This window comes from Microtus ochrogaster, linkage group LG1 (assembly GCF_000317375.1).
Source record: "Microtus ochrogaster isolate Prairie Vole_2 linkage group LG1, MicOch1.0, whole genome shotgun sequence".
In the NCBI taxonomy this organism is placed as follows: Eukaryota; Metazoa; Chordata; class Mammalia; order Rodentia; family Cricetidae; genus Microtus; species Microtus ochrogaster.
In genome coordinates, this window is record NC_022027.1 from 8,696,721 (window position 1) to 8,724,029 (window position 27,309).

General features: G+C 44.9%; 2 protein-coding genes across 4 annotated transcripts in view; both read right to left on the minus strand.

Annotated features, from left to right (window-relative positions):
* Positions 1–2,028: 2,028 nt before the first annotated feature.
* Hus1 (HUS1 checkpoint clamp component) lies at positions 2,029–17,247 on the minus strand. Of its 3 annotated transcripts, none has more exons than XM_005359195.2 (8): positions 17,132–17,247; positions 16,574–16,701; positions 16,316–16,492; positions 14,509–14,616; positions 13,460–13,534; positions 8,703–8,802; positions 7,417–7,536; positions 2,029–5,972 (listed from the first exon to the last, which is right to left on the minus strand). In XM_005359195.2, the coding sequence occupies exons 1-8, from the start codon at positions 17,181–17,183 to the stop codon at positions 5,890–5,892; spliced, it is 843 nt and encodes a 280-aa protein (XP_005359252.1). In that variant the 5' UTR covers positions 17,184–17,247; the 3' UTR covers positions 2,029–5,889. The 3 variants fall into 3 exon arrangements, with proteins under 3 accessions (XP_005359252.1, XP_005359251.1, XP_013206212.1); XM_005359194.2 differs by having other exon boundaries at positions 14,509–14,619; XM_013350758.2 differs by having other exon boundaries at positions 14,509–14,619; positions 17,082–17,158.
* A 4,890-nt stretch (positions 17,248–22,137) lies between these two features.
* Sun3 (Sad1 and UNC84 domain containing 3) overlaps positions 22,138–27,309 on the minus strand; it is a 24,384-nt gene continuing 19,212 nt past the window's right edge. Inside the window, exons 9-11 of the mRNA XM_026785233.1 lie at positions 26,633–26,800; positions 23,729–23,821; positions 22,138–22,257 (exon numbers count right to left, since the gene is read on the minus strand). Of these exons, the coding sequence (XP_026641034.1) occupies positions 22,138–22,257; positions 23,729–23,821; positions 26,633–26,800 (381 nt within the window). The remainder of the gene's footprint in view (positions 22,258–23,728; positions 23,822–26,632; positions 26,801–27,309) is intronic.

Consider the following 27,309-nt stretch of genomic DNA (forward strand, 5'->3'; position numbering starts at 1 on the left):
ATCTAGGTTGTTTCCAGGTTCTGGCTATTACAAACAATGTTGCTATGAACATAGTAGAGCATATACTTTTGTTGTATAAGGCCTCTTTTTTAAATCTAGAACACACACACACACACACACACACACACACACACACACACACACACACGATTATGGACCTACAGTGCAAAGGCAGATTCAGAAACCCGGTGTCCAGCGTATGGCTTCTCTTTTCCCCAGATCTGGGGTAAAGCAGTAGTTCCTTCTCCTGGGTACTTACAGCTTGTTCAGTCAGCAAGCAGGTCCATTGGGTACATAGGAGGAATAAACATTCAAGCCATGCTGAGCATCGCATTCTTGATTTGAAAATGCTCTAGGAATTGGTGAAGCCTCAGTGTGAACGTGGAGTGGGACCTTAGGAAAGAGGCAATGGTCCTGTGCTATCCACCTACACGAAGGGTTCCTTATACCCTCTGCCTCTTTGGCAGCAATCCACAAGGGAAAAGAACAGATTAAAGTACAGAAATCCCGGGCAGAAACTCAACTCATTCTGATTCTTACTTCTCTCTGGCCACCTGCATGTTTTTCCCTCAGGCAGGGAACCTCACAGGACATGCTATATAGGATGCTGTCTCTGTAAGGAAGATGATGACAGATAAATGAACATGTGTATGGTGAAAGGGCTTAGGGTGTTCACACATGGAGCCTCTGAAACCTTAAGCTTATAATAACGCTGGGTTAGAAACAGGCTACCTGGGTGGAGGGCCCTATGGTAACCGAGTGGTGTCACGTGTACCCGACCCACTGACCGAAGCTCTGAACTGCAGCGTAGCAGATGTCACTGGAGTCCTTTGCCTATACTACACTCATAGGCAAAGCACCTATGCACCCTGTGCTGTTGGGAGCTCGTGGCCATCAGTCCCTTGGAAACAAGGCCAATTTCTAGGTTTCGTTGGGTTGTAAAACCTCCAAGTGGTGCTGTATGCCTTCTAATTGGGAAATCCACCAGAGGGCTGTATTTTCTTTAGCTCCACCCACCCACTGGTGGCCCCTTAGTGGCCACTGATTATCCAAGACTGGGTGCTGGGAAGAGGCAGGTCTCACCGCAGGGTGCTAGAGTGTAGAGTCCAGCATCGTTTGGAGTGCTGCTGGCAACAGCACTGCTCTGTGAAACGGACAGTGGACACATAGGCACGTGCCATTTCTCTTTGTCCCCTGTCCCTGTGCTTCTCACTGATTGCCCAGTTGTTTGTGAGGAGTCCTGGCTTAGCTGCTCTCTCCCAGAATGCCTGGACTAAGAAACATTAATAACGTGCTCAGGTTCCTCTGCAAACTGTGTTAGGCACTGTGCCTCAGTTATGACCCAGGTTAGAGCTCGGATGCCCCCACAAGTCCACATGTAGACTTGATCTCCAGTTGCCTGGACATGGAGGGACCTGCAGGATGTGGGGCCTGGTGGAAGGAGGCTAATTACTGGGAGTGTGCCCTTGGAAGGGATATCTGCCTCCACCTACTCTACTTTTTGTCTAGTAGAAAGTAGACAAAATATATTACATTTATGTGTATATGTGTGTCTTTGTGCACATGCATGCATGCCATTGCATACATACATATGGAGATAAGAGAACAACTTACTGAGAAGTTGGTTTTCCCCTTCCACAGTGTGTGTCATGGGTTCAAACTCAAGACAGTCAGGCTTGGCAGCAAGCACCCTTAGCCACTGAGCCATCTTATCAGCCCCAACCTTTCTTCTTTAGAAGCTGATTGTCTCTGATATGTTGTCACAAAGAAGGAAAGCTAACTAACTTGTCCATGTAGGGCCTATTCATGTTGGTCCCATGATAAGAAGAAATTTTTTTTCTGTAAAATGGTCTTATCAATCCAGGCTCCAGTACTCTGAACCCAGTATAACTTCAACATGGTAAAAAAATAAAATGTTACTTCCCACTGTAGAAAATAAGGATATGCTGTGAAAATGAAGCCTAAATTATAACATTCAGGAAATTAAAGTTGCCAGATGAATATGTTTGCTAATAAATACATTTCAAGTAATAGTCAAATAATAAATATTTATTTAAGTCTATAAAAATATTTTCATTACAAAGTTGGTTACAAAATTGCCAGAAAACATACACATATAAAAACGTTGAAATAAAAACCACCCAGAGCTAGCTGGGTTTAGATGTACACTTCCTGGTCTTCTTTGCCACACTGAACACCAACATCCCACTGGCTTTGTTACCATACATATAGTGCTTTGTCCTGTAGCATTAGGAAATGACATTGCATCACACAGATCAGATCACCTGCCAATTCCCCAGTCATTCACATTAAGAAATCCTTAATTTATAACAGTGCTCAGCTTTGACTATAACATGTGTAAGAAGTCTTACGAGCATAAGTATTAATCAAAGGGAGCAGTTTCAAGTTTTCCCAGATAGTAGACAGCAAACTGCATGCACACTCCCTAATGTGCAAGTGACCCTAATTTATCACCCCCTAGTTGAACACTGCTTAGAGAAAACCCACAAGCCCAGGCTCCCTTTGAGATTCCCCATCAGAATCCACACAGAAGCACAGAGTTGGAGTGTGGCATTAGTAAAATGGCGGAGCAGAAATCTAGGACTTCTCCATGTTGTCACATAATCCAACTAGAGCAAGGTCATCACCCTGAATCCCCTGAATGCCAAAGTGAAGTTGTGGTACCCACTGGGCCACAGAGAAATGCAAAACCATGAGCAGAAAGACAGGCAAGGTAATTCTAAGACTGCCCTACCAAGCTCACAGGACCACATATAGAGAAAGTCCCTGTATTTGATTCTACAGTGGAAAAAATAGGTGGGAGCTGGGCATTTTGCTCCCCCACATTCTGAGACTTTGTATGAGACTTGCTTGGGTCTGGTATCTTCACATGGGACAGTGTGAGCAGAGCCGAGCTAGACTACTCAGGGCCATTAAAAGGAAAAAAAAGGGGGGGAGGGATGAGCCTCACAGCCATCAAAGTCTGAATGCAGAAGTCCACCCTCGTGGAAATGGCAATGCCATCAAGCTTTGCAATGGTTGCAGCGCATGAAGGCCATACAGAATTTCTAGACAGACTCACTATACAAAGATGGCCATGGGCAAAGCCATGCTGTGAAGGCTAAGGTATGTATGTACTCAATATACAGACACTGATACAGAACCACGAGAGTCAAGAACCTCACATTGGGCCCTCACAGCAAAAGTAAAGGATGGTCATTACCAGAGGCCTGGGCACCTGGGGAGGAGTTTAGAAAGCTGTCCAGAACCAGTAAGTATGGAAACAGAGAGGAAAGAATAAGTAGTCCAGGAGGAAAGCACAGAGTGAAAGGTGGGGTGACTACGTGACTGAACCATCAAGGAAGAACCTCTAGGCTGTGCACTTTGATATCCCAACATCTTTAAAATAAAAAAGTACAGAATTTTGTCTCTTAAAAACAAGACACTTGACCAACTGGGTGACATTTACCGATATGTCATCGGCCACTGCATCTGGTAGAAGAACCAGTATTCCTGCCTCAAGTCAAAACTAATGTTGAACTGCCTTTCAGGCTTCCAAGAGCAGGTTTCTTTGTAGCAGGATGCAGGGCAGGACACACTCAGTCTGGAGACCTGATGGGTAGGAAGGTCCTTGCTGGACCAGGACATGCCCACAGGATTGAAAAGGCTGCTTGGACATTGGCAAAAATGGCTACATTAAGAATTGTGCATTTTTGACCCATAGTTAGGATGGTCTTAAATCTCAGTTCAAGGCATGGTTACCAGGGATGTGGGTTCTGAGCTCTGGCAGGCAAGATCAGGGGGTACCTCACTGGTTCTAACATTCAGGAAAGCATTCTTAGGCAATCAGAGTAAGGGGAAATGCCTCCAAGCCTCAGACACCATGCTTCTATACATAGCAAAACTCTGCTCTCACCTCAGGACGAGGTTCCACAAAGTAGCTCCAAAATTCCCATAACCCCACTCTGAGCTCCCTGCTTTGACTTCAGATCTGTGAGATACAGCTATGAACACTATACAGAAAGTTGTGACAAGAACCAGAAAGACCACAGCCCCCTGACTGCCAGTGAGGGCTTCTTCTCGCCCATGTTAAGTTACTAAGCAAAGTCATCACCAACAGCATGTGGCACAGTGGGGACCTCAGAGACAAGTGAGCACTGACACTTAGACAGAAAAAGAAGCTTCATAGGGAACTTCCTGAAATTTCATTTGCATCATGATTTTGAGGCTATATCATGGCACCTGGACTGCCTCTCATTATGAACCGAAGAAACGCTTTAACAATGTAAAAAAAATCTTTAATTTTAAAATGTTAGTTTAACTAAATCTATCTTATTAAATATCAGTAGAGCTAGAGGCATGGCGGCTCATATCTGTCATCTAAACACCTGGGGAGTGGGAGGCTCAGCAGTTCAAGGCCAATATTAGCTCCAGCTCATCTAAGGCCACCTTAAACTACACGAGAACCTGTCTACTAAAAACTAAAACAGCAACAAATATATTATCCTAGCAGCGCTTAAGAAACAATACTTTCCCTAAATACTTCGCACGCCTTTTTAAAATCTTATCCTAGCAACTTAGATCTTAACTCTGACATGGAAACAGTTTCTGATGCCACTTCATGGGACACCTGACACCTAGTTAAATCAGGAAGCCTGCTAGGGTGTTTTTGGAGGAAGTACAACCTCCAGGCTGAGCCAGCTCCAAAACAGGAGCAGAACACAGCCTTGCCTATGATGGCCAAGCTTCAGCTGCTTTATGCAAAACACAACGTGCTTAAGAGAAAGGTGACTCTGAAACTGTAAAAGAATAATACAAAATTATGATTTAGATGACTAGGGATACAGTTTGGCATAGAGGGCTTGTCTGTCTAACATGTTTCCATTCCTGGATTTGATCCTCAGCACTACAAAAAAGTCAAATAAGTTATAACTTAAAATCAAAGTGGGCTCAAGAGAAAAGTATACAGAAAAAGAAGTTCAAGATGGAAACTGTTTGCTAGTCTTCAGGATCTCAGGCTCCCTAGCGGCAGGTTCCCCAGGCTGAGAGGTTCTGCAGGTTCCCCAGGCTGTGAGGTTCTGCAGGTTCCCCAGGCTATGAAATTCTGCAGGTTCCCCAGGCTGAGAGATTCTGCAGGTTCCCCAGGTTGAGAGGAGAGGTTCTGCAGGTTCCCTAGGCTGTGAGGCTCTACAGGTTCCCCAGGCTGAGAGGTTCTTCAGGCAGTGAGAAGGAAGTGAACTTGAACCTTCAGTAAGTTGGGCAAGGTTCCACATGTCGTAGCTGTATTGGTGAGAAACCAGGCATGCTGCCAGGGACAGAGGGGTTGCATGGTTTGCACTGAGCTCCCAGACATGGCGGTTGGGAGAGATGAGCATGCTGAAAACCTGAAAGCAGACAACTGCAGCATTTCAGGGACTAAGCTGGGAACTAGCTGAGTAGTATTGCTGTGAATTCTGACTGCAACACCAATGCTATACACACGATGAGCTTGAAACATCAGTGACAAACTGCTACTCACACTTTAGATAGGCTAGGGAGCAACTCAGTGGCAGAGCACATGCTTAGCACAGAGAAGGCCCTGATCTCATCTCTAACACCAAAGGAAAACAAAACAACAAAAGACCCTTGAAAAAAAATTCCGTCTTTTCTTCCTCATGTCTTAGATCCAGGGGATAAGGGGACAAGTGCTGGTCTTGAGAAATATGAAGGAATGATTATCTAACTGTGCTTCATTAATTGCACTTGTACCTACGGCAGCATGGAGAGAAAGAGCGGAGTGCAAGCCTGTGGTGTTGTGAGGACTGAGGACGGGCAGCTGCCCTGCACACCATCCAGGGCTTCTCTCATCACGACAGAGGTCTCTGCGTCCCTAAGTCTGCTGAGATGCCGCTAGGACCAGGCTGGGATGAAATACTGAAGGGAGATGTCGTCCAGAAGCAAATCGAAATGAACCATCCTGTTACTCACAATATCTAGGAGAAAAAGACCCAGGCGTTAAAGACAGATTTTCATCCTCCCTGTCACATGTCTGCCACGGACATTTCCTATGCTTGGTGTCTGCTCCCTTTGAGGGCTCGTGAGGGGCCACAGCACATGCTACTGCCACCCACTGGGGACAGTGTGAGAGATGGAAGAAAGAAGCTACCTAGGCTTTAGGGGGAAAACCAGGTTGATTTCATCAAATTAGCCTTCCTGGTAAAAGCAGGTACCCAAAGTGAGGTGAGCAGAGTACATGGTCTAAGTGCTTGAGGTCCTGTGTACTGTGACAGGCTGCGCTGCACACCACCAGACTCCTCCCTGTGTCCTCACGCCACAGCCTCTCACAGTCTCTCTGTGCTTTCTCATCCCGTGCTGGCTACTTCTATGTGAACTTGACACAAGCTGGTCACCAGCTGAGAAAATGCCTCCGTAAGACTGGGCTGTAGGGAAGCTTATAAGGAGCATTTTCCTAATTAGTGATTGATGGACAGCCCGGTCCATTGTGGGTGGGGCCATCCCTGGACTGGTGGCAAAGGGTTCTATAAGAAGGCGTGCTGAGCAAGCCATGAGAAACAAGCCAGGAAGCAGCATCCCTCCATGGCCTCTGCATCAGCTTCTGTCTCCAGGTTCCTGCAGTGCTTGAGTTCCTGTACTGACTTCCTTTGATGATGAACAGTGATGTAGAAATGTAAGCCAAATAAATCTTTTCCTCTCTAAGCTGCTTTTTGGTCACGGTGTTTCATCACAGCAATAGTAACCCTAACTAGGACACGTCCCTTTTCTCTTTCAGAAAGGCTGGTCATTGACAGAACTACCCAGAACTTTCTGTTCCATTACTATAGGATCGAGTCCCAGGTCATCTCCCTCACCTTCAGGGATGAGAGGTCATCCCAGGCACTTTCCACAAAGAGAGGAATGTCACATCTAGGACATTTGCTATGCCCTTTTCAAAACAAAACAAAACACACAAGGAGACAAAGAACCTTGAGAAGCTCTTGATGAACTTCCTAGCTCAGTAGGGGAGAGCAGGGGAAGAGGAACAGGGTAGTGTGTAACTAGAGCCAGGATGGGGTCCAAGCCATTAATAACCAACAACGGAGACTTTGGTAGTGAGCACAGGTCAGGTAGGCAATGAAAGGAAAGGCAATGGGCTCAAGCTGAAACTCAGATCTAGGCAAAAGCATATACAGGGCTCTGATTATGCGAAATCTGAAGAACTCCGCTGCTGTGGGAAAGCTTGCGCTGACCGTGCAGACAGTATCACTGCCAGTCCAGCATGGCTGCCGGCTTTCTGGTACCACACTGCTCACCATCACTCTTCAGCATCTTTACAACCTGACTGCCCAGGGAGCTTTAGTTCCCGGAACTGGGCATATTTGCATTTAGAAGACTGTATGCATATCAGACTAGAGGTGGGTAAGGAAAAAGCAAACTTACTGCACACAGCCTTCGTGGGAGTCACTTGCTGTCCTGCAAGGAACTGGAGGAGTTTCCTTATGTCGATGTGCACCTCGACCATGTCTTCTGGGTGTCTGTTTTGAGAGACGCTCTCAGAGGCTGAAACGACATTTTCCTTTTTAATCCAATATCTCTGGACATAACAAGGAACTCATGATCTGATCAACCATACAGCTCTTTTTAGCAACCCAGTAGACTACAACTTGTAAAAGTGATGAAGGCATCTTATCCGCTTGACAATACATGTATATCAGAAATTGGCTCTCCCACATTCCAGACACTTCTTCTCTGGCCCCCTGGCTGCTTCCCTATTTGAGGAGAGGAGTCTAATTTAGGCTCACTGCTTACCAAGCTGCACAACCACCCCTTCCGTCAAGGCGCACTGAACTGATTTCACATTCCTTCCTGACCTTTATGAGGTGTAAAGTGACCAAGTTCATCTGCATCACATTCGTATTTGCCAATCTAACTTCACAGGTACTGAATTGACTAGAGGAGAAAATGAGAAAGACAGCTGTTGATTCCAGTCCAAATGAGAATCTTAACCTCCAGAGCACAGTGGCAAATGAAGAGCTGTTGTGGAATGTCTGCTTAACTATGCAAAGATGTGGTGCTTTTTTTCCCCTGCCTGCTTAAGGTACCTGATTGGTCTAATACAAAGATGAATGGCCAATAGCAAGGGAGGAGGTATAAGCAGACTTCCAGGTAGGGAGAATGATGGAGGTGGGTCTTGTATCTATCTGTTGCTTAGGAGGAATTAGGAAAAGAGATGCCAGAGGCCAGCCTGAAAGACATGGAGGAAGCAGGAAAGTAGGAGATACAGAATGAAAGAAAGGTAAAAAAGGCCCAAAGATGAATAGAAACAGGTTGAATTAAGTTAAAAGAGTTAGTGGGACAAGCCTAAGGTGAGGCTGAACATTCACAGTTAATAATAAGGCTGAGCATTCACAATTAATAATAAATCTCTGTGTCTTTATTTGGGAGCTGGTTGTTAACCCAAAGAAAATGCCAGCTACAAAGAGCTATTGAGTTCTTGGAAGTCACTGTTTGTGACCTGAATCCCAGGGGAGGGAAGCATCATTCTTAATGCCTGGTGGCCTGACCCCTTGCCTAGTGCCATTATGTCATAAGGACAGGAAATTTTATCTCAGACCCTTCTCAAGTGTGAAACAAAGAAAACCAGATTTCAATGTTTTCATTAAAAGAACTCAATATATATTCAAACAATTCATTAGAATCAAAATATAACCCACAAGAAAACTCACGTAATACAGGGTTTCCAAGATCCTTAAAATGAGTTGTCACACATACCAACTCAGTTTCTATCTTTAGGTTCAGATCTCCGTTTAGGTTTGCTTCAATAACCTGCAAATTGATTAAAATCCAATGTTGAAAAGAGGAAAAAGAACAGCACATGGGTACCAGCTTCCACAAAAGCCAGGTAACAAGGCAGTGTCACAAACCTAACACCTCACAGGACTTTGAAGCCCCTTCCCCAACAACCACAGAGAGGTTTATGAAAGCCCAGAACTCAAATATCCCCTAAAATCAATAAGGTATCCCCCTAGTGGAGAAGACAGCAGGGGGAAGAGGGAGGGGCCTTGCTGGGACACTCTGTCAAGGATCAAGGTTCTGTTGTTGTTTTTTTTTTTTTTTTTTTTTTTCGAGACAGGGTTTCTCTGTAGTTTTTGGTGCCTGTCCTGGAACTAGCTCTTGTAGACCAGGCTGGCCTCGAACTCACAGAGATCCGCCTGCCTCAGCCTCCCGAGTGCTGGGATTAAAGGCGTGCGCCACCACCGCCAGGCTAAGGATCAAGGTTCTGGAGGGACCAGCAAAGTGATGAGGGTGGAGTGGAGGTAAGAGCTTCCTTATAGCAGGCATGGAGTGAAAGGATCCTAACTTGTCAGGACAGATGCTCTGCCAGGTAAGAGGAAGAACATTATATGGGAGGAAAGATCAGAAAGGATGGATCTTAACTGCCTTAACTATGTACCCTTCAGAAATGACCATTTCCTTCTTTCTCACTGAATGCAAGAAGCATGGTAGGCTGTGGCTGTGGCTCTTGCAACAAGAGCTCTCCTCCCCCACATCATCACACTTCTGTGCAGGAGAATCCCTGAGGTCTGGTTAAGATGGGCCCAGGCTCTAGACTTCCAACCAGTTTCCAGGGCATGCTAACGTTGCCTGTTTTCTGACCGTGTCCAGTAGCAATGCCTAACAATGCGTACTCTGCTGGAGGTGAGCTCAGATGTGATGCTGGAAGAAGCAGCTCTGTAGGAGCAGCTTACTGAAGAGCTGAGAAGGATTTAGGGGTGAGAAGCACTGTGATTCAGGGAGAGGGGAGGCTTTGGAGTCAGACCTTTAGGTCAAGTGAAACCTGCGGCTGGAGGCACAGTATCTATAATGGGGGCAGCAGTGCAGCTGTCAAGCATTTTATGGCTCTGGTGCACTCAGGTAGTTTACTGCTGGTCAGGAGTCAACTAATGGCACTAAATGATCATTAAGGGGGTTGCAGGGAAAGTAAACTCTTATCCTGATGCTTAGGAAGCTGAGTGTCGATGTGCACGAGAGGACAGAAAACTGCATCTTAAATCAGCTCTGAGTGGCAGGTTCAGGGAGTTGGCTGCTGATAATTCCTTCACATGCTGACTAAGTGCATCATGTGTTCGGCACTCTGGATCATGTGTGCTTTGAAATCTAATGTTCCATTACTCAGACTTTAAGAATTTGAAGATGGGCTGGAGAGATGGCTCAGAAGTTAAGAGCACCCACTGGCTGCTCTTCTAAAGGTCCTGAGATCAATTCCAGCAACCACATGGTACCTCAGAAGTATCTATAGTGCGATCTAGTGCCCTCTTCTGGCCTGCAGGCATGCATATAGGCAGAATACTATACAAATAATAAATAGATAAATAAATCTTTTAAAAAAAGAATTTGAAGCATGGAAATACAGTACACATGCCTGCAGTGAATTCAAAGCCAAGGCAAGCTGCCTTCTTAATAGATATTTGTTTCTAACACACTGTTTTTCAGAAGCAATCAAATCTACAGGTATTAGCACACAGTTGTTGGAAGTAAATGGTAACAGGCCACATATGAGCTTTGTGGAGCCCCAGTGAGTACCCCAGAACATTCACAAATATTGCTGTCTACATTTTGTTTTGGTCACTTATCATTCCGGATTATAGGACCGTGGGTTAAGAAATGAAAAGAAGAGCTCTGCTTACTGAAAGTCTTAACATGAAAGCTTTTTACTCCAAGGAAACGACTAGATTAGAAGGCTGTGAGCTTGGAAACATAGTGTATAATGTCAGAAGTTCAAAAACAAGAGCTCATCTGAGTTCAGAGAATCTACCTTGCTTTGTTTCTAGCACAAGAAGATTTGGAGTTCAGAAATTTTATGCAATAAGCATAGGAGACAGATATCATGTGCTGACCAGTTTCCAGGGAATGCTAATGCTGCATGTCCTAAACTACAGCATGACAACAGAGCTGTGACAGCAGGGTGACGTCCTTTCCTCCCCAGACCTGGGATCCTTTGCCTGCAATGCTCAGAGGATGGTTCTAGTGACATGGACGATGCCTCCCCTTTCCAGATTAGGCAGCATGTTTGTGCTACTGGCTGGCAGAATGCTGACCGCAGACTGCACGTGGGACTTTCTGCAGACTAGTTAGGCAGATACCAACAACCAAACCAGAAATGTAGAGTGTCATGCATAGGTTGATTGGCAAATCTCCTTCCAGATAAAAGAGCCAATAGTATGGGCATGGTGAAAGAATAAAAACAGAGGAGATTCCTCTGGCCTATGGCAATAGTTCCAGGGCAGGTGTAGAAGTGGCGGGCAGGCCTGCTTTTTGTCCCGCCCGGCTCCCACATGGTTAGCTTTACAGTCAAAATAACAACACACAAACTGCATTCATATAAACACTGCCTGGCCCATTGTATCTAGCCTCTTCTTGGCTAACTCTCATATCTTGCTTAACCCATATTTAGTAATCTGTGTAGCACCACGAGGTGGTGTCTTATCGACAAAGATTCAGCATGTCTGACCTGGCGGCTTGCTCCATCGCATCTGACCAGAGAGGAGAGGCATGGCGTCTGGCTCACTTCCCTTCTTCCCAGCATTCTGTTCTGTTTACTCCACCTACCTAATTTTCTGACCTATCAGACCAAGCAGTTTTCTTTATTGATCAACCAATGAAACAACAGATTGACAAATGACCTTCCCACATCAGGCAGGGAGAACAGGAGTTGAAGAGAGGACCCCATGGGGAAAAAGTGAGTGTCGGAGCCCCACATTGTCTCCCCAAGCTGTTCTGTGAACACTGAGGCCAGGCCAGACACCAGCACAGCTGCAGCTCTCTGTTCTGGTTAGGCAACAGCAGCCCCAGCCCCTTCTGAATCTGCAGTGTCTTTGTATGGGACTCACTCATGATCTTTACTGATGCTCTGTCGGTGCAGTTAGGAAGTTTCACTATAAATGTGGAAATGGACCAAGATAATTTCCCAACTGTCTCTATTGTACAAACTACTAAGACATGCAGCTTCCCCTGGAAGCATCTACTTAGTTCTTTAGCTCTCTGGCTCCCAGTACCCAGAAAGATCTCGTATGAATCTGGCTGTTCTAGCTCGGTAACATCCCAGTTAGCATTTGTCGAGCACTACAGAAGAGAAACAACTGCCACTGCTCTCACTAACCCCTTTGCTGACTCATTTCCACAGGACAGAAAGAACAAGCACATGATCCCTCAATTAAATGCCTGACTCTTCCCTCTGGGCCTCCTGAGTCTCCTAGAAGTCCCAGGGTACCTTAGAGGAAGCCAGGCTGACAACTGGATCAACACCGTGGCAGAGGCGGTGAACAGCACTGCCAGCACAGTGTGCGCTATTTCAAGGGAGCCGGATTTTTGATTCAGAGGGCAGCACTGCTCTGAAGTGAGGACTTGTGAGAGAAACAACAACACTACCAAAACCCCACCACTTTCTACATTTCAAATCCTCTTGTGATGTAAAGACTCCCAGGAGCTAAATGTTACTCCCATCCATGCAACATATCAATTACTGGGTGACGGCCCAGCCCTGGACTCTGACACAGAAGGTTAAGAAAGGATTTCCCTTCCTTGAAGCTGGCAGTTTGGAGATTTCAAGATACCGATTTAAGCGGGGAGGGGGGGAGGGGGGGGGTCGGTCGGCGCAGGGAGTTTCCTACAGGAGCTTGGGCTGAACACTGACAATGGCTGAACATTTCAAGGAGATGAGAGGATGAGAGACACAGCGACTGAGTAGGAAGGGTTATTAAGCAGGGAAATGACAGGGCCAGGCCGGTATGGATCTGCTGGGAGGGCCTGGCTGACAGAGATGTGGCCTTGGAGGTTGGAAAAGTCACAGGTTTGTGTGTTAGGTAGGCAGTGGCTTTGAAACGATTTAGGAACATAATGGAATGTGGTCTTAAGGGGTGAATAAATGTGGAATTCAGGACACACTCTGTGTAAATGACGACAGTCCATCAAGTTTGAGCTATTTTTGGACCTTCAAAAATATATAGAAAAATAAGGGAGCCCACCTATATGTCAGTGTCTAATGTGCCCACACATGCTAACATGTGAAAGGCACTGGGGCTTCAACCATTCACTCAGCTTGGTGGTGGAATACGCTTTCAGTTTGCATGAAGCCTTCTATTTAATCCTCAGCACCAAATGAGGAGACCATCAAAAACTGCAGTGCTCTGTCCAAATTACCAGAACTGTTGGAACATGTTCCCGATATACTATAAACACGAGGGATTAAGGGCAAGTTTGAAAGTTTTCCCCAGTGAATGAGAGCTGAAAGGCATAAGAACAGGTCCCCAAAGGCCAGATGGCAATACCAAGCTCTGCCCTCCCAAGTGGGGCCTCTGTGGGAGAAACCCACTAGCAGAGATACCTTGTGGTGACGAGGGGGTACCTACACCTCCAGGACATGCCACTCACATGGCGGGAGCTCACTCACAGCTCTTTTCTGAAGGCGTTATCAATTGCTTACCAGATGATTGCTGATATTTTTCATTTTCTCCACAACACTCTTCATTGTCTTCAAGGCTGGTAAATAAATACTGACCTAAAAACCAGTATGAGAAATCACACGGATCAAAAATCTTAACAGAGTCCATAACAGCAGGTACTCAGCTAACAATGGTGAAATGTACTTGTGTCAAAAACTCAGAATCACATTTTTAAATTTTCCAAATAAAGTCCCTTTGAAACTTTGAAAGTTTCACTAACTTATTCAAGCAAATAAAAATACCTGGATACCTGGCTCTGGTTACCATGGTGACCATACTCCCAAGAGCATTGTTCTGGTTCAAGAAGGAACACAGTACATCAGCTGAGATACCTATATACAGGTCCAAGGGGAATACACCTCAAGTGCTGAGCAAGAAGCCTTCCTCTGGGAAATGTTTAAGGAACCAGGGGCCTTCTGAGTACTCTGTAAGAGTACAGCCAGCCATTATCATGAGTCATTTGAGCTATGTTACCAACAGCACTGATGTAATGCTGGCTTTTTCCAAGCCTACATAGACACCTTTTAACCAACTACACATTTCATCCGGTATCTGTTTGATTTCTTTTTATATATACAAGAGACAAAAGACCATTTGGCATCCTCTTTCTTTGCAATGATGCAGAGGTTGCTAGAAGGTCACTGTTAACCTAAGTTCCAAGTCAACAAAATGTGTTTTCTGGCTCTTTCGTTAGGCCTATGAAACATGAATTTGTACCTAAAGCCAAGAGCCATGGTAGACTGCCTTCTAAAGAATAACTTAGGCTCTATTTTCTTTTGTTACAAGCCATCACCATCCCCTTTCTATACAGAAAGTATGGCATTTCTACATGGGTATCAGCTCTTTAGCAGGATTTACATACATAGCAAAAGGCACATACTCACATCTGGAGTCTTGTTGATTGACTCACAGACTTTTCAGAAACTATACAAATTCAATAACATACACAGCAAGACGACAACTAGCAATGGAGAATTCAATCCCCACCCTTTATTGTGTGTTGAAGAATAGGACTGCAGACAACACTTACATCAGAGTCTGGGACAGAGGGTTCTTGTAAGTCTTTCCACAATCTTCTAGGAATCACCTTTATGGGGATATCATGGGTCACAATTCTACTACTGCTGGATGAGGACAACTGCTAAGAAAAAAGTTAGATTATTTTATGTTGTCAATGCTAAAAGAAAACCAAAATACAAGAACTGCTGCTAAACCTTTCAATTCCAAAAGGAATGTTCTTAATTCATCCCCTCAAAATCTATTCAAGTGATAATGTTGACTGTTCTGCTTTGGGTCCCGCGGGTCTCTGAGAAGTGTGGTGAAGGAGACAACAAGGCCCCAGTGGAACCAACAGAGCAAGCAGCAAGCAAGTGCACAGAGCTGGATTACATACCCGTCAGAGCCTGAAGAAAGCACAGTGGTGATGCGGATGAGGGAGGAAGGGCTGCTAGAGGAGAGAGGAAAACCCTCTGGGGTATGGCTTCAGAGACATCAGAACTAGAGAGGAGACAGCCTCTAGGAAGCTAAACTTAGGACACAGGGTTTCAGGCATCAGCATTTGCAAACTTAGGAGACAGAGAGAGGCAAATATGTCATACCAAGGCAACCCAGACACCATTGTGTGCCACGCCCTGAGCATGCTGCCACTTCCACACCTCTGAAAGGATCGACCATGTTTACTTTTAGAAGCATTTCTAAAACTCAGAAACCACAGAACTGCTGGGAAGAGTGGCACACACAACACTCAGGAGGCAGAGGCAGGTGGATCTCTGTAAGTTCGAAGCCAGTGTGGTCTACATAGTGAATTCTAAGACTGCCAGACCCTGTCTCAAAACAGCAAAGAAGAAACCAAAGTATCTTACATTCTTACTTAGAAAAGTATTATATAGTATGATCTTGCTTTTCCTTAAGAAACTAAATAAACTCAAACCTATGGTTACATGGCACGCTCTAATTATCTCTAAGAAGACATAAAAGGTTTCAAAGCCATGAATAGACATCTACAGCCAGCTTGGAAACAAATGTAATAATACTCACCCACAGATGCCCAGAACATATAAGAAAAGGAAGTTGTAAAGATAATGGAGGCCCTGGGTGGGCTGGGCAGAGCACTAAAGAAAGGGAAAGTTTTGGAGAGAAACTTCAAGTGGAATGTCCAATTGATGTCCCCAGCCTGGGAGTGGGGAAAAACCCGACATATCCAGAGAACCACTCAGAGGGTATTAATTGATGACTTAGCTATTTGTGAAAGGCTAGGGACACATTAGAAATCACAAACTCCATCTTGTCTGTGTGTTTCTATGTGTTCTGAGGAGAGGCTGCTTGCTACTCATCTAGTAGTAGCATCGAAAACAAATGTGTTACTTAAGTCTGAGGACTATGTATTTAAGAATAGTACAGATGATGAAATTTTAAGATGGAAGTGGATAAAAACATCTAGACAAGGTGACAATATCCTAAAAGAAAGAGATTCTAACTAGCAATTTGACTGTTTGGAAAAAAGCAGTATCCTGTTGAACATTGTGCAATCAAACTTTGTTTTAAAATGACTAGGATAAGGTGCATTTCTCACATGTAATTCACATCAGGAACCAGATCTTATATTTTGAGACAGGGTCTCTATGCAGTCCTGGAACTCAGAGATCTTCCTGTCTCTGCTTCCCCAGTGCTGGGATTAAAGACATGGGCCACCATGCTGGACTAGATTTTATATTTAAATGAAACTAATTCACTTTCAAGAATATTGTTTGAAATCTCAGGCTTATAGCTACTTATACACCCAAGACCAAAACAAGACACTTATAAAAAAATTCAGAAATCCTTTCCCTTCTACTTACCAGCTCTACAGACACCGTAAGACAGGGAAAGTGTTTGTTAGTCAGCTTGATTTTCAAAGCTCTGGCGTTCTGGGCAGTCTTCAAGGCTCGAGATAAGTTTTCTGACGTTAATTCTAAATAAATCTCATTGTTTTCTGCAGAGACTCCTTCCATCTGAAATTCACTAAAAATGTTCTCCTGCGGGACAGAAGCAGGCATGTAAGGCCTTTTTTCAGCACCCATGGCTGGAGCCCGGAGACTCTGGGTGTTCCTGCTCACCTGTTCCAGCTCACACCACATGCTCACCCCACCACTGGCCAGCTTGTCAGAAAGGATGAAGTTCAGCTTCTCAGGGCTGATGCGGAGGGTACAGGTTTTGGCAAGTTTGGCTATCATGTTACTGACTCCTGTAGCGGGGAGGGAAAGAAAGTAGTTACTACGCATGACATCGGGTATCCCTACAGGTCAGCTTGCAGAACTTGAAGTTCACGGATCACGCTCGACTTCAACGCCGCTGACATTTTGCGAAGCACACAGCCCACAGCACCAGTGTTCAATAATGAAACGGTCTCAGAGAACAACTGACAACCGGGAATCCGGCGTGCATTCCACGTAACCGTGGGCAGCTGCGTACGGCCCGCGGGCAGGGTTAGGCACATTCGCGGGCGTAGGAAGAGCGAGGGAGGACTGCAAAGGGCAAGGTCCCCGGTAGCTATCCTTCCCCCTCAGGGCCGCCCTCCCAGCCTCCGGGTCCCAGCTGTGCCCTCCACCCCGCCCGTCCTCTCACAGGGCTGCAGCCGCACTCTCCGCTCGCTCCCCGCAGCCCTGCCAGCTCACGTGTGAAGTGATTCAGACAAGCCAGGTCCACGATCTTGGCGCGAAACTTCATGGCGGTTTCTTGACCGGCAGCGGCTTCGGCCCGAGGCGCTCGAAAGTCCCTCCCGGCGTGTTCCGACTGGGAAACGCGGGCTCGCGCACTGAGGTTCCGGTGCGGCCGGAGAGGTTCCGCCTGCCGCTCACCCGGGTCAAAGGCGGCGAAGTGCCGCCCAACTGTTGCCGTGGCAACAGAGACTACACACCCCGGGTGCGGGGAAGTCACGTCCTGGAACACACGAGGATACCTGGCAGAGCGGCGTTTTTAAAGTTTTGGAAATTCATAGAAACGTTTTTAAAACTTTGAGCGCATTACTTGATAGGATATCTGAAGGCCGTGGATGTGAACTGATAATTCTGCACCTTTGTCTCAATAGAAACTCACCAGAGCCTATAAAATTCTTATTAATTAGCCCTAGCTAATGAGGGTGTTTAAGCCAGAAGTTGGAGACTTGCCTGGGCATCTTAGAGACATTATGTCAGCAAGCTTATTTAAAATGAAAGAAGGAAGGGGGCGGGGAGGAAAGGAGGAGGAGAGAAGGAAAAAGGAAAGAGAATAAGACAAACACAACTCTCTCCTCCCTCCCCTCTCCTCCTTTTCCCTCCCTTCTCTCTCCTCCTCTCCTCCTCTGTCTCTTTCTCCCCTCCTCGTGTGTGTGTGTGTGTGTGTGTGTGTGTAGAACACTTGTCGAACACAATTGTGACCTTTGCATTCATCCCAGTACCATACACAAATAAAAGCCCTCTTAGTATAGTGTCCTTAGAATTGTTTTAAAAGAATTTTTAACCTAGAATAGAACACTGTTTTTTCGAGGATTATAGTTGTAGACATTTTCAGATAATATTGGGGATTAAAACCCAGGCCTCCCCACTTTCTAGGTAAGCACTCTTTCAATTCACCACATAACCAATCCCCTCCACCCCTACAATAGTCTTAAAGTGCTTTGAAAAATAATATAAATCCAGATCTTTGCGGTCCTCGAGATGGCTCAGCAGATAAAAGTATTTTCCATGAAGGCCTGAGTTGGGGCCCTGGTGTAACTCCAAAAGTTGTCCTCTGACTCCCACATCTGCACATTCACACACAGTAAAGTTTAATTTAAACTTTAGATATCTTTAACAGATTTGATGTTAAGATATTAATAAAACAGCTGATAGTGCAGACTACTGGTTCACTACATATATATATCATGAAGCTAAATTCTAGTCTACACTGTGACATACAAGTGGTTGGCAAGGCAAATGTCAGATAACACTTTTGAATGTCAACAAAATTTGCCTTTTTATTTAGAGCTTAATTTTGAAATACAGATGTCACATGAATTAAGGTCATCGTTACATATATTTTGTGTTTAAAGGTTATATTGTCTGTGTGTACATGCATGTACCCAGGGTCATCCATGCATGGAGTTCATGTGAATGTCAGAGGACAATCTCTAGTCTTGGCGTTCACCTTCCACCTTGTTTGAGACAGGGTGTGTCTTTGCTGTCAGCTGGTGAATAGCCCAGGCCAGTTGGAGCATGAGTTCCTGGGGATTTGTCTGTCTCTGCCTCTTGTCTCACCAGAGGAATGCTGATTACAAATGCTTGCTAACCCCATCTGGCTTCTCTTGTATGTTTAAAGCAAAGATTTGAACTTGGTGTCCTGTGATTTTAAGGCAAGAGCTTTACCACTGATCCATCCCACCGGTTCCTAAAGACTGCGTTTAAATAAACTTTGTAGGCAGTGTGCCATTGTACCTGACCTCTATTTTGAAATTGATTGATATTATGCAATAAAATGGCAAAACAATTTTTAAATTCCTAAGAAGAGGTGTACATAATAATGATGATTATATGTTCCTTATTGATGAATCTCAAATAATGTAAGAATTTTGCTCAAAAATATATAAGTAAGCCTACAGTCTTTTCTTAGAAGAAAATATTAATCTTGTATATTCTTGTAATTAAACTAAATAGGTTTAGCAAGCAAAGTCAATGATTTCAGAATTGATAGATATACCGATATTTCCATATTTTCTTTCCAAATGATTTCCTCAAGAAATCACTCTAGAGAATTCCAGAAGTCCTATGTGCCAGAGCATTTTCTAATGCAATGCCTGCTTGTTATTTTCCATCTAGGTGGTAAATGGATTTTTTTATTTTATTAAGTCCAAACCTTCAGGGTGCCCCATTCAGTCACATGAGGAGCTGCAGGGCAATGTTGATGTTATGTTTACTTATAGGAGTAAAACATCCTGCCTGATCATGTCTTAGGAAAGGAAGTACATTACAGGTCAAATGTCACTCAGTCTATGCAGCTGGAGGTCAGGGAGGTGCATCTTTCGAGCTGCTGTCTAGGTGAGTAGCATGTCTTTACTGTTACCCAAAGTCGAGGTGGCTGTGTCAGTCACATGCCTGCTCATCTTCACTAGTCTCAGGGGAAGAAAAGACTCATTTATTTACAGGCTTGTTAGTGGTTAGTGTTGGAAAAATTGCCCCAGAGGGAAAGAAAGGGCACTGCTCAGAGGTTCTACAGCAAATTTGGAAGTAAGTATTTGTCTTACTGTTTACATGAGAAAATGGTGAGGTGGAAAGTCATCCTGTAGAGACTGGCATGAGCGAATGTCTTTTTGGGAACAGTCTTCATCTAAGGACCGTGATTCTGCTTAAGAAGTTGATCAAGGGACTCCTCATCTTTTGGATGCCAAATGAAACCTTTAAATAAATTCCATTGGTTTTTAAAAATTGCATTAGTGAAGTGCACTAGAACTATCCTGCAGTTCTAAGTGATGAAGACTTGAGAAGAATGACATCCAATCCAGGAGGAAATAGACCAGTGGGTGTGGACCATGTGAGCCAGCATTTGCTGAAAAGGCACACCTAGGGTGAACATTCTGCATATTGATTAACTGCTTAGCACTTCCATGGTGGGCTGATGTTAGTGTTGCTGCTTTGAGAATTTGTCTTAGAAAGGTTAACCTTTGTAATGTGAGTGGCATATGTGTTTCCATTCTGTTTAAGGTTTTATTTGCAATGCTGTTGTTCATGTGGAATTTTTATGGTTTTGTAGCTTCCTCTATCCAATATCATGTAAGAATTAGCTCCAGTTTTATTAAGTCTTTTACGGTTTCATTACCCACTTGTAAATATTTTACCATGCTATATCGGAGATTTATCACATTGTAAAGTAATCAATAAAAAGCCATTTATTTTCTTAATGGCTAGATAACTGTTCCAAGCCATTTGCTTGGTTTCGCTCAGGTGCTACGCTTTGGATATGGCTTGTTCCCTCCCTCGTAATATTTGTGGGTGAGAACACTGAGTGGTGATTATGATTCTGTGTTCACCAACCGATTAATTGTTCATATGGTTAATGGATTCTGGGTTATCACTAGGGTGGGCCGACATAGCGCCAGTTTGGCTAGGTCACATAAGCTTTTCCCATGAATTACAGAAAGTCTCAAGACTACCAGTATGCAAGCCACCATGGCGTAAAAAAAGGGATCAAATTCTCCTTGTCAGAGGTGGTAGCCTCTGTTACTGACTGAGCCATCCTGATGGTCAAGAGCATGTTTCTTATTTGAGATAAGACCTCTCTAAATGTCTTAGGCTGGCCTCAAACTCAGGCTCCATTTGCCTCCGTTTCCCCAACACTAGGATTCCAGATGTTCTGCCTCTGTGCACAGAAACAACTTTTTTTTTTTTTTTTTGGTTTTTCGAGACAGGGTTTCTCTGTGGCTTTGGAGCCTATCCTGGAACTAGCTCTGTAGACCAGGCTGGTCTCGAACTCCCAGAGATCTGCCTGCCTCTGCCTCCTGAGTGCTGGGATTAAAGACGTGCGCCACCATCGCCCGGCGAAACAATTCTTTTAAAAACAAAATTGTGATAACATTTTCACATGGATATTTTTGATTTTTTTTTTTTTAGCAATAATTCCTTTTGCTCCACTGGTGGGGATGGAACCTGGAACTTCATGCATGCTAGCCACATGCTCCGCCTTTTCTCTGCAGGGGAGCTCCGACCCACTACTGTCTCATGACTGCTCCAGAATTACTATGAATTTCTGGTTTTTATTGAGATCATTATCATTCCTAATTAGGTTAATGGGAGTTTATGTCTCCACAGTTGAGCCAGGCCTGCCCTTTATTGAAACCTTTTAATCATTCTGCTGTATAGGGCCTTTCCCATATATACATTCTCCTCCCCTTTACCTGATGCTTATGGTCTTTGTTGTGGCTTTTGTAAATTATGCTCTTGATCTGATCATTGTTTTTATTTATGTGTAGCTTTGATTTACATGCAGCAGTTTCACAGCTAACAGATTACTTCAATTTCTACTTGTTTGTAATTTTTAAAAAAAATATGTTTATTTTGTATGGAGGGGTCAGAGGACAGTTTTGGAGAACCGGTTCTTTTCTTTTACCATGGATGGTCTGAGGACTGAACTCAGATACTCTGACTTGGTCACAGAGGGCTTTTCCCAGCTGAGCCATCTGGCCAGCCCATTTGTAATGTTTAAGAGGGCAGTACCGAACTCTGAGGAGTCACCTGCAAACATTCGTGGCCAGAACTTGCTGCTGACTTTTATCTCTAACTTAAGAAGTATCTGCGGCTTCTCTACTTCTGCTGCCCAGAGCCTGTAACTCAGAGTGGGTTACGGCTGTAAGAGTGGGCCTGGCACCCAAGACGGGGGATGAAGACCTGAAAGTGCAGAAGCTGTAGTGAGGACGGCTTCCCAGTGAGATCATCTCCCAAATACAAAATCACCCCCTGATGCTCAAAGTGAACTGCCCAAAAGCTGTTGAATTGCTTTTACTTGTTTTTTTTATTAGTAAAATCCATCGACTTCTTACTGTTTAGTAGGGGTGAGTTTGAGGTTTCCCTCCCACTCCAAATCTTTGGTTCTTAGGGGTACAATCTGATGTAAGGGAATAGCAACATCCTTGGACAGTCTGGCTTCATGGTCACCGCCTTCTGCACCAGCTCCTCTAAGTGTGATCACTGGGGATGCCGTGGACTCGGAATCTGTACAAACAAGTATACTTTGGATGCCCCCAGTTGCTAAGGATTTGAAGTTTCACACATAACAAAGATTCAGGTGCTTTATTCTGAAAACAAAGAGAACATGAATGACTTATAAAGGTTTCTCTGGAAGAATCCCAATGCACAGTGACATAGTGGGGAATGTGGGGACACTTCTTTCCTTTCCTAGCACAAGTGCATTTAGATAGTGCACTAGTGGATAGGAAGATGAGCAGCTGGCAAGGAGGATCCCATGAACACATAAACATGGGGGCATGAAGACCTCAGGAGGTCTCAGCAGTGGCTCACACTATGTTGACTCCCCTCACTCTCTCTCTGTGCCAATAAAAGGAGAGTTGTATGAAAACAAGACCCATAAAACTGACTGTGAAGGCTGAAGCAGAAGACGCATGAGCTGAGGCTAGCCTGAGCTACCATAAGCAAGACCCTGTTTTGTTAATAACAAACAAAAGCTCACCCAAACTCAAAGCTAATATGAATCCAAACCCAAATGAATATGCAAGTCAGACATAGAGCTCTATAGATATGTCCATTCAAAACAGTTAGCCATCCCTTGGGATCTGGAAGGATGCCTTCCAGGACCTCCTCTTGATCCTAGATCCATGGGTTCCCAAGTCTCCTATATAAAATGGCATAGTATTTGCATAGAAGTCAGGGTTAGCTTTCCATGTGGTTAAGACCATCTCAAGACATCTTGAACCCAGGGCAAATGCTATGTTAACCTTTGCTATGTTGTAGTGTCTAAAATACACATTACAAGGAAAATCTTTACTTGCTTAGTGCAGTCCCAAAGGCATTTCCATCTGTGGTGTGATTCTGTGTGTGAGATCATTGTATGTCGAGAGCTGTTTGGGCACTTGGTAGTAGGACGGGGGAGACTTGGATCAATTTCATTGTTGACCAAAAAGTATCATAAACACTTATCCTTACATAGCACGAGATGCTTCCTACACATCTCTTCAGCTAGGCCAATTTTGGGGACTGACTATAGATAATGAAGAGGTATTTTACACACTTTAGTGAACTTCGGGAAGTTTATCAGTTAACAGTGGGTGTTTCCCCTCCTTGGCTTGGGAAGAAACGGTCTACCGGCATTATCTGGCATTAAATATTGACTGCCTTCCTTTTCCCCTCTCTCCACCTCATGTCTCATCTTCAAAGCTAGCCCCTTTCCTCAAGGCAGATGAGACAGTCACTATCGAACTGAACTGCTCATGTGGGAGATTGTTTCCTGTCCATGTGCTGGGTGCACTATTAAAAAGAAGAGACTGAGAAGCTCAACACATAGGGGACTAGTAACAAGTGAGAGCGGGCTAGAAACTGCTTTTTGCAAGTGTCTGCCTCTTATCACTAATTTTGCACCAATGCCATACAGTTAAAGGGTGTGCACTAAAATACACGTAAGAAGCAGAGTGGAGTTATGACGACCTTTCTAAGCGCTTGCTTTAGTCACACTTATTTCCGGGCAGCAGTTCCAGCAAATCCCTCTTAGTGATGAGGTCAAACATAACTTAGCCTTTCCCGGTGGGTTATTACCTGGAGCTCGAATGTTTGAACGGTTGTTTCCGCTTTGTTATACATAAACTGACCTAGGAGCATTTCTTCTCCTTCGCATCTTTTCATCATGCCCTGCAGGGAAAGCAACAGGAATGGAGGCTGTAACAAGTGGGTGGGTGCTCGATGAAAGCAATGGGTGCAGGTCTTCAAGTTGCAATAGTCTACCTGAAGTTGCCTGTGCTGGAGCTGGGGAGATGGCTCAGTGGATAAGATTGCTTGTTGTGCAAGCCTGAAGACTTGCATTCAAGTTCCCAGCTTCCGTTTAAAAATGTGGACAAGGCTGCCTGTGCCTGTAACCCCAACATTGGGGGTCAGAGACAGATAGAACCCCCTGGCCAGCAAGCCTTGCCAAGAAGGTAAGTTTTCAGTTCAGTGATAGACTGTTTCAAAGTACTAGGGCCAAGAGCGATTGGGGGAGTGTTTGGTTCATCTATTCTGTAATACACAAGGAAAATGGGAAGCACTTGTTTTTGCTCAGTGATTCCTGCCTGGAGGAATCAGCCAGAATGCCTACAAGTAAGGGACAGTCAGGAGTAAACACAGTCTGACAGGGCCTGCCAAAACTCATCCTTAACTCAACACTGCGATGTTTGTGAGCATCAGAGGCTGGAATCAGGAAGCCTCAGCAGCATGGGATTAGAAGCACTGGTGGGTCCAGGAAGTAGGCTACATTTCCTCCAGCCAGTAATGTCAAAGGCTAGAGGTCAGGCCTAGCTAAGCCTTCGAGGAAAAATTAGGAGTAGGCACTCAGACAGAAACCCTGGGGAAGGTCAAACAGCAGCAGACGGAAACACAGACTCCTGTGGCTGGAGGTGAAACTAGCACCACAGGGACCTAGGCTGCAAGCCCAGAAAGGCTCGGGATCTGGGCCATGGTATACTAGAGGACTGGGCGGGGAGGGACTCGGATCTGAGGCTTGGCTGACTGTTATTTCAACAATTCCTGAGAGCCCTCAGTCCATGGCAGTCCCTTCCCACCAGCCCCTGCCAAAGCTGTCCTCCTGAGCCAGCTGGTTGTGCAACTGAGGCCTGTCTTGTTCTCTTCCTCCTCTGCAGGTCCCAGCAGAGCGGCTAGGCTGATAGTTGTCACATGCAGGAATCCTTCCAGAGTCAACTGCATTGACTGTGCTGCTGGGCTTCCACGGAGCACCTAGATACTCAAGAAAAGCTGCTTATAAGACCAACAGAGACCCTGTAAACAAGCAGAAGATGAAACGAAACTCTGCTATCCTCTGGTATCTTCGGGTGCAAAGACGGCGAAGCTGCAAGCACCAAAGACTCTAAACAAGCAATATTTGTAGAAACAGAAGTCTTAGCGAGTATAGTTTTGGTGGAAGAAATGAAAAGCGTTGCACAGGCGTCAGAATAAAATAGGTGCAGTCTTTCAGAGACGGAATATGAATCAGAAAAGGAAGCTGAGAAACAGACTTGGGGATGCAGGAATGAGATCCCACGGTATCAGTCATGCGCCAGGCTCATCTAGCATCATCAGATTGGAGCCAGAGGGTAGAAGAGCTCTGATGGGATGGCTGGGAGGAAGGGGAGGGCAAGGGAGGCAGTTTATCCGACTTGAATTAACAATGGGAGGAGATGTGCCTCTCATGTAAAGCTTGGCAATGTATTATAGACAGACACGCACCAAAGTGAGCAAATTAGACAAACAGGCGGCAAATACCTTTGGAAATGTTTAAAACGTGTTCAGTAAAGAAAGTAACTTTTAAGTGCTGTCTGGCCAGCAGGGAGCAGTGCCCAGTACTCATCAGAAAAACGTTGTCGACCCCTGACTGAGTCAAAGAAAAAAAGACACGCATCCCCCTCCTGCCCCACCAAGAGCCTCAAACATGAAACACAGACTTAGGAGTTCCAATCCAGTATGTATTTCTGTAGAAACAAAGTCCAACATCTGTGGTAGACTCTTGCACAGTCTACCATATTCATAAATATTCACGGTCTCATTATTTATAAAAGCTCTGCAAATAACTCTTAGATGTCTACCAACTAATAGATCAGTAAAACACAAACAATCAAACATTTATTCTTGGCTTCCAAAAAGAAGTCAAATATTGACAAGAGCTACATCCTAGCTAAACCTGTGTTAATCCCTCACTGGAGAGTGCAGAGTGTGATGAAGGTAATGTCTGGCACAGGTAAATTTATGAGTCAAAGTCCATTTCTGGTGGCCAAGGGCTAGGGATGTGATGGGGGATGAAGGTGAAAATTAAGCGGTATGGGGTTCCTTTGGAAGGCGACAAAAACGTTCTAAAATTGTCATGGTGGATTCAGAAGTGTGAATGCTAGAACCACTGAAGTGTGCACTTCAAATGGTTTTTTTTTAAGACAAAACTATCAAATGGGCAGAGCCACAGAAAAGATGTGATTTTCATCTTCTATTGGAGGAAGCCATCAAATAATATCTAACACTGAAAAATTAAGAAATAATGATAGAGGAAAATATGGAAGCAGGCTCCCCAGTAGCAGGTAAGACTGCTGCTGGTGGGGGCTTTGAGAAGAAAAAAAAGAATTGGGAACAGGGAGAAGCAGGAAGGTGCATTATCAAGTTTACGTAAATAGCCCGCATTTCAGGTGTATGTGTGTAACTTTTTAGTTGTAAAGAAAAAATATAAAATCCAACACAGAAATCATAGGTCCAGTCCTCCCAGTCTGTAACTAACAACGAAAACACCCTAGACATAAGATACACAAGAAGCTAGTGAACAGTTCAACGGAGAGTCCAGGGCAGAGATAGCTCAGTAGTAGATTTCTGGTTTAGCCTCCAAGAGACACTAGGTTCAATCCCCAAAGACATGAGGGTAGCTCGTCCTTCCCAGTCTAACACCCTCTATCGCCACCCACTCTGAATGTCAGCTTTTAGACAGCTTCTCACATAGACGGAGAACTCCTTGGGTGCACTCGAGGTGTTTCCCGAGGGGGACACCTTCTCTGAGATGTGCTCCATGGTGACTGCTGTCGGGATGATCTTCCTGGCCAGTTTGATCAGGATATGACCCTGGGAACCTGGAAAGGCCCAGCACTTTCCAGGGTGGACATCTGGCTGGAGAGAAAACATGAAATGAATCTCATTTCTGGGTATGCAAATTTAATCTTTCAGTACCGAGCACCTCGTCACTAGCAACTGTAAGATCCTTCGGACATCCAGCAAACAGGAGACCTTTCCAAACACCCTGGGTCTGGTTGTTCATCCAGAACACTTGTGCTTCTGTCCCTCAGAGCCTCTACCACAGCAGGGTGTTGTTTTCACTGCTGCAACTCGACTGCTGGAAGGGCAACTACAGCTGGAAATGCAGATGGTACTGGGATGATGGTGGTGCTGATGGTGCTGGGGTGATGGTAGTGCTGATGGTGCTGATTGTGATGGTAATGGTGTTGCTGATGGTGCTGGGGTGATGGTGGTGCTGATGGTGCTGGAGTGATGGTGGTGCTGATGGTGCTGGTTGTGATGGTAATGGTGTCGCTGATGGTGCTGGGGTGATGGTGGTGCTGATGGTGCTGGTTGTGATGGTGGTGCTAATGGTGCTGATGGTGATGGTGGTGCTGATGGTG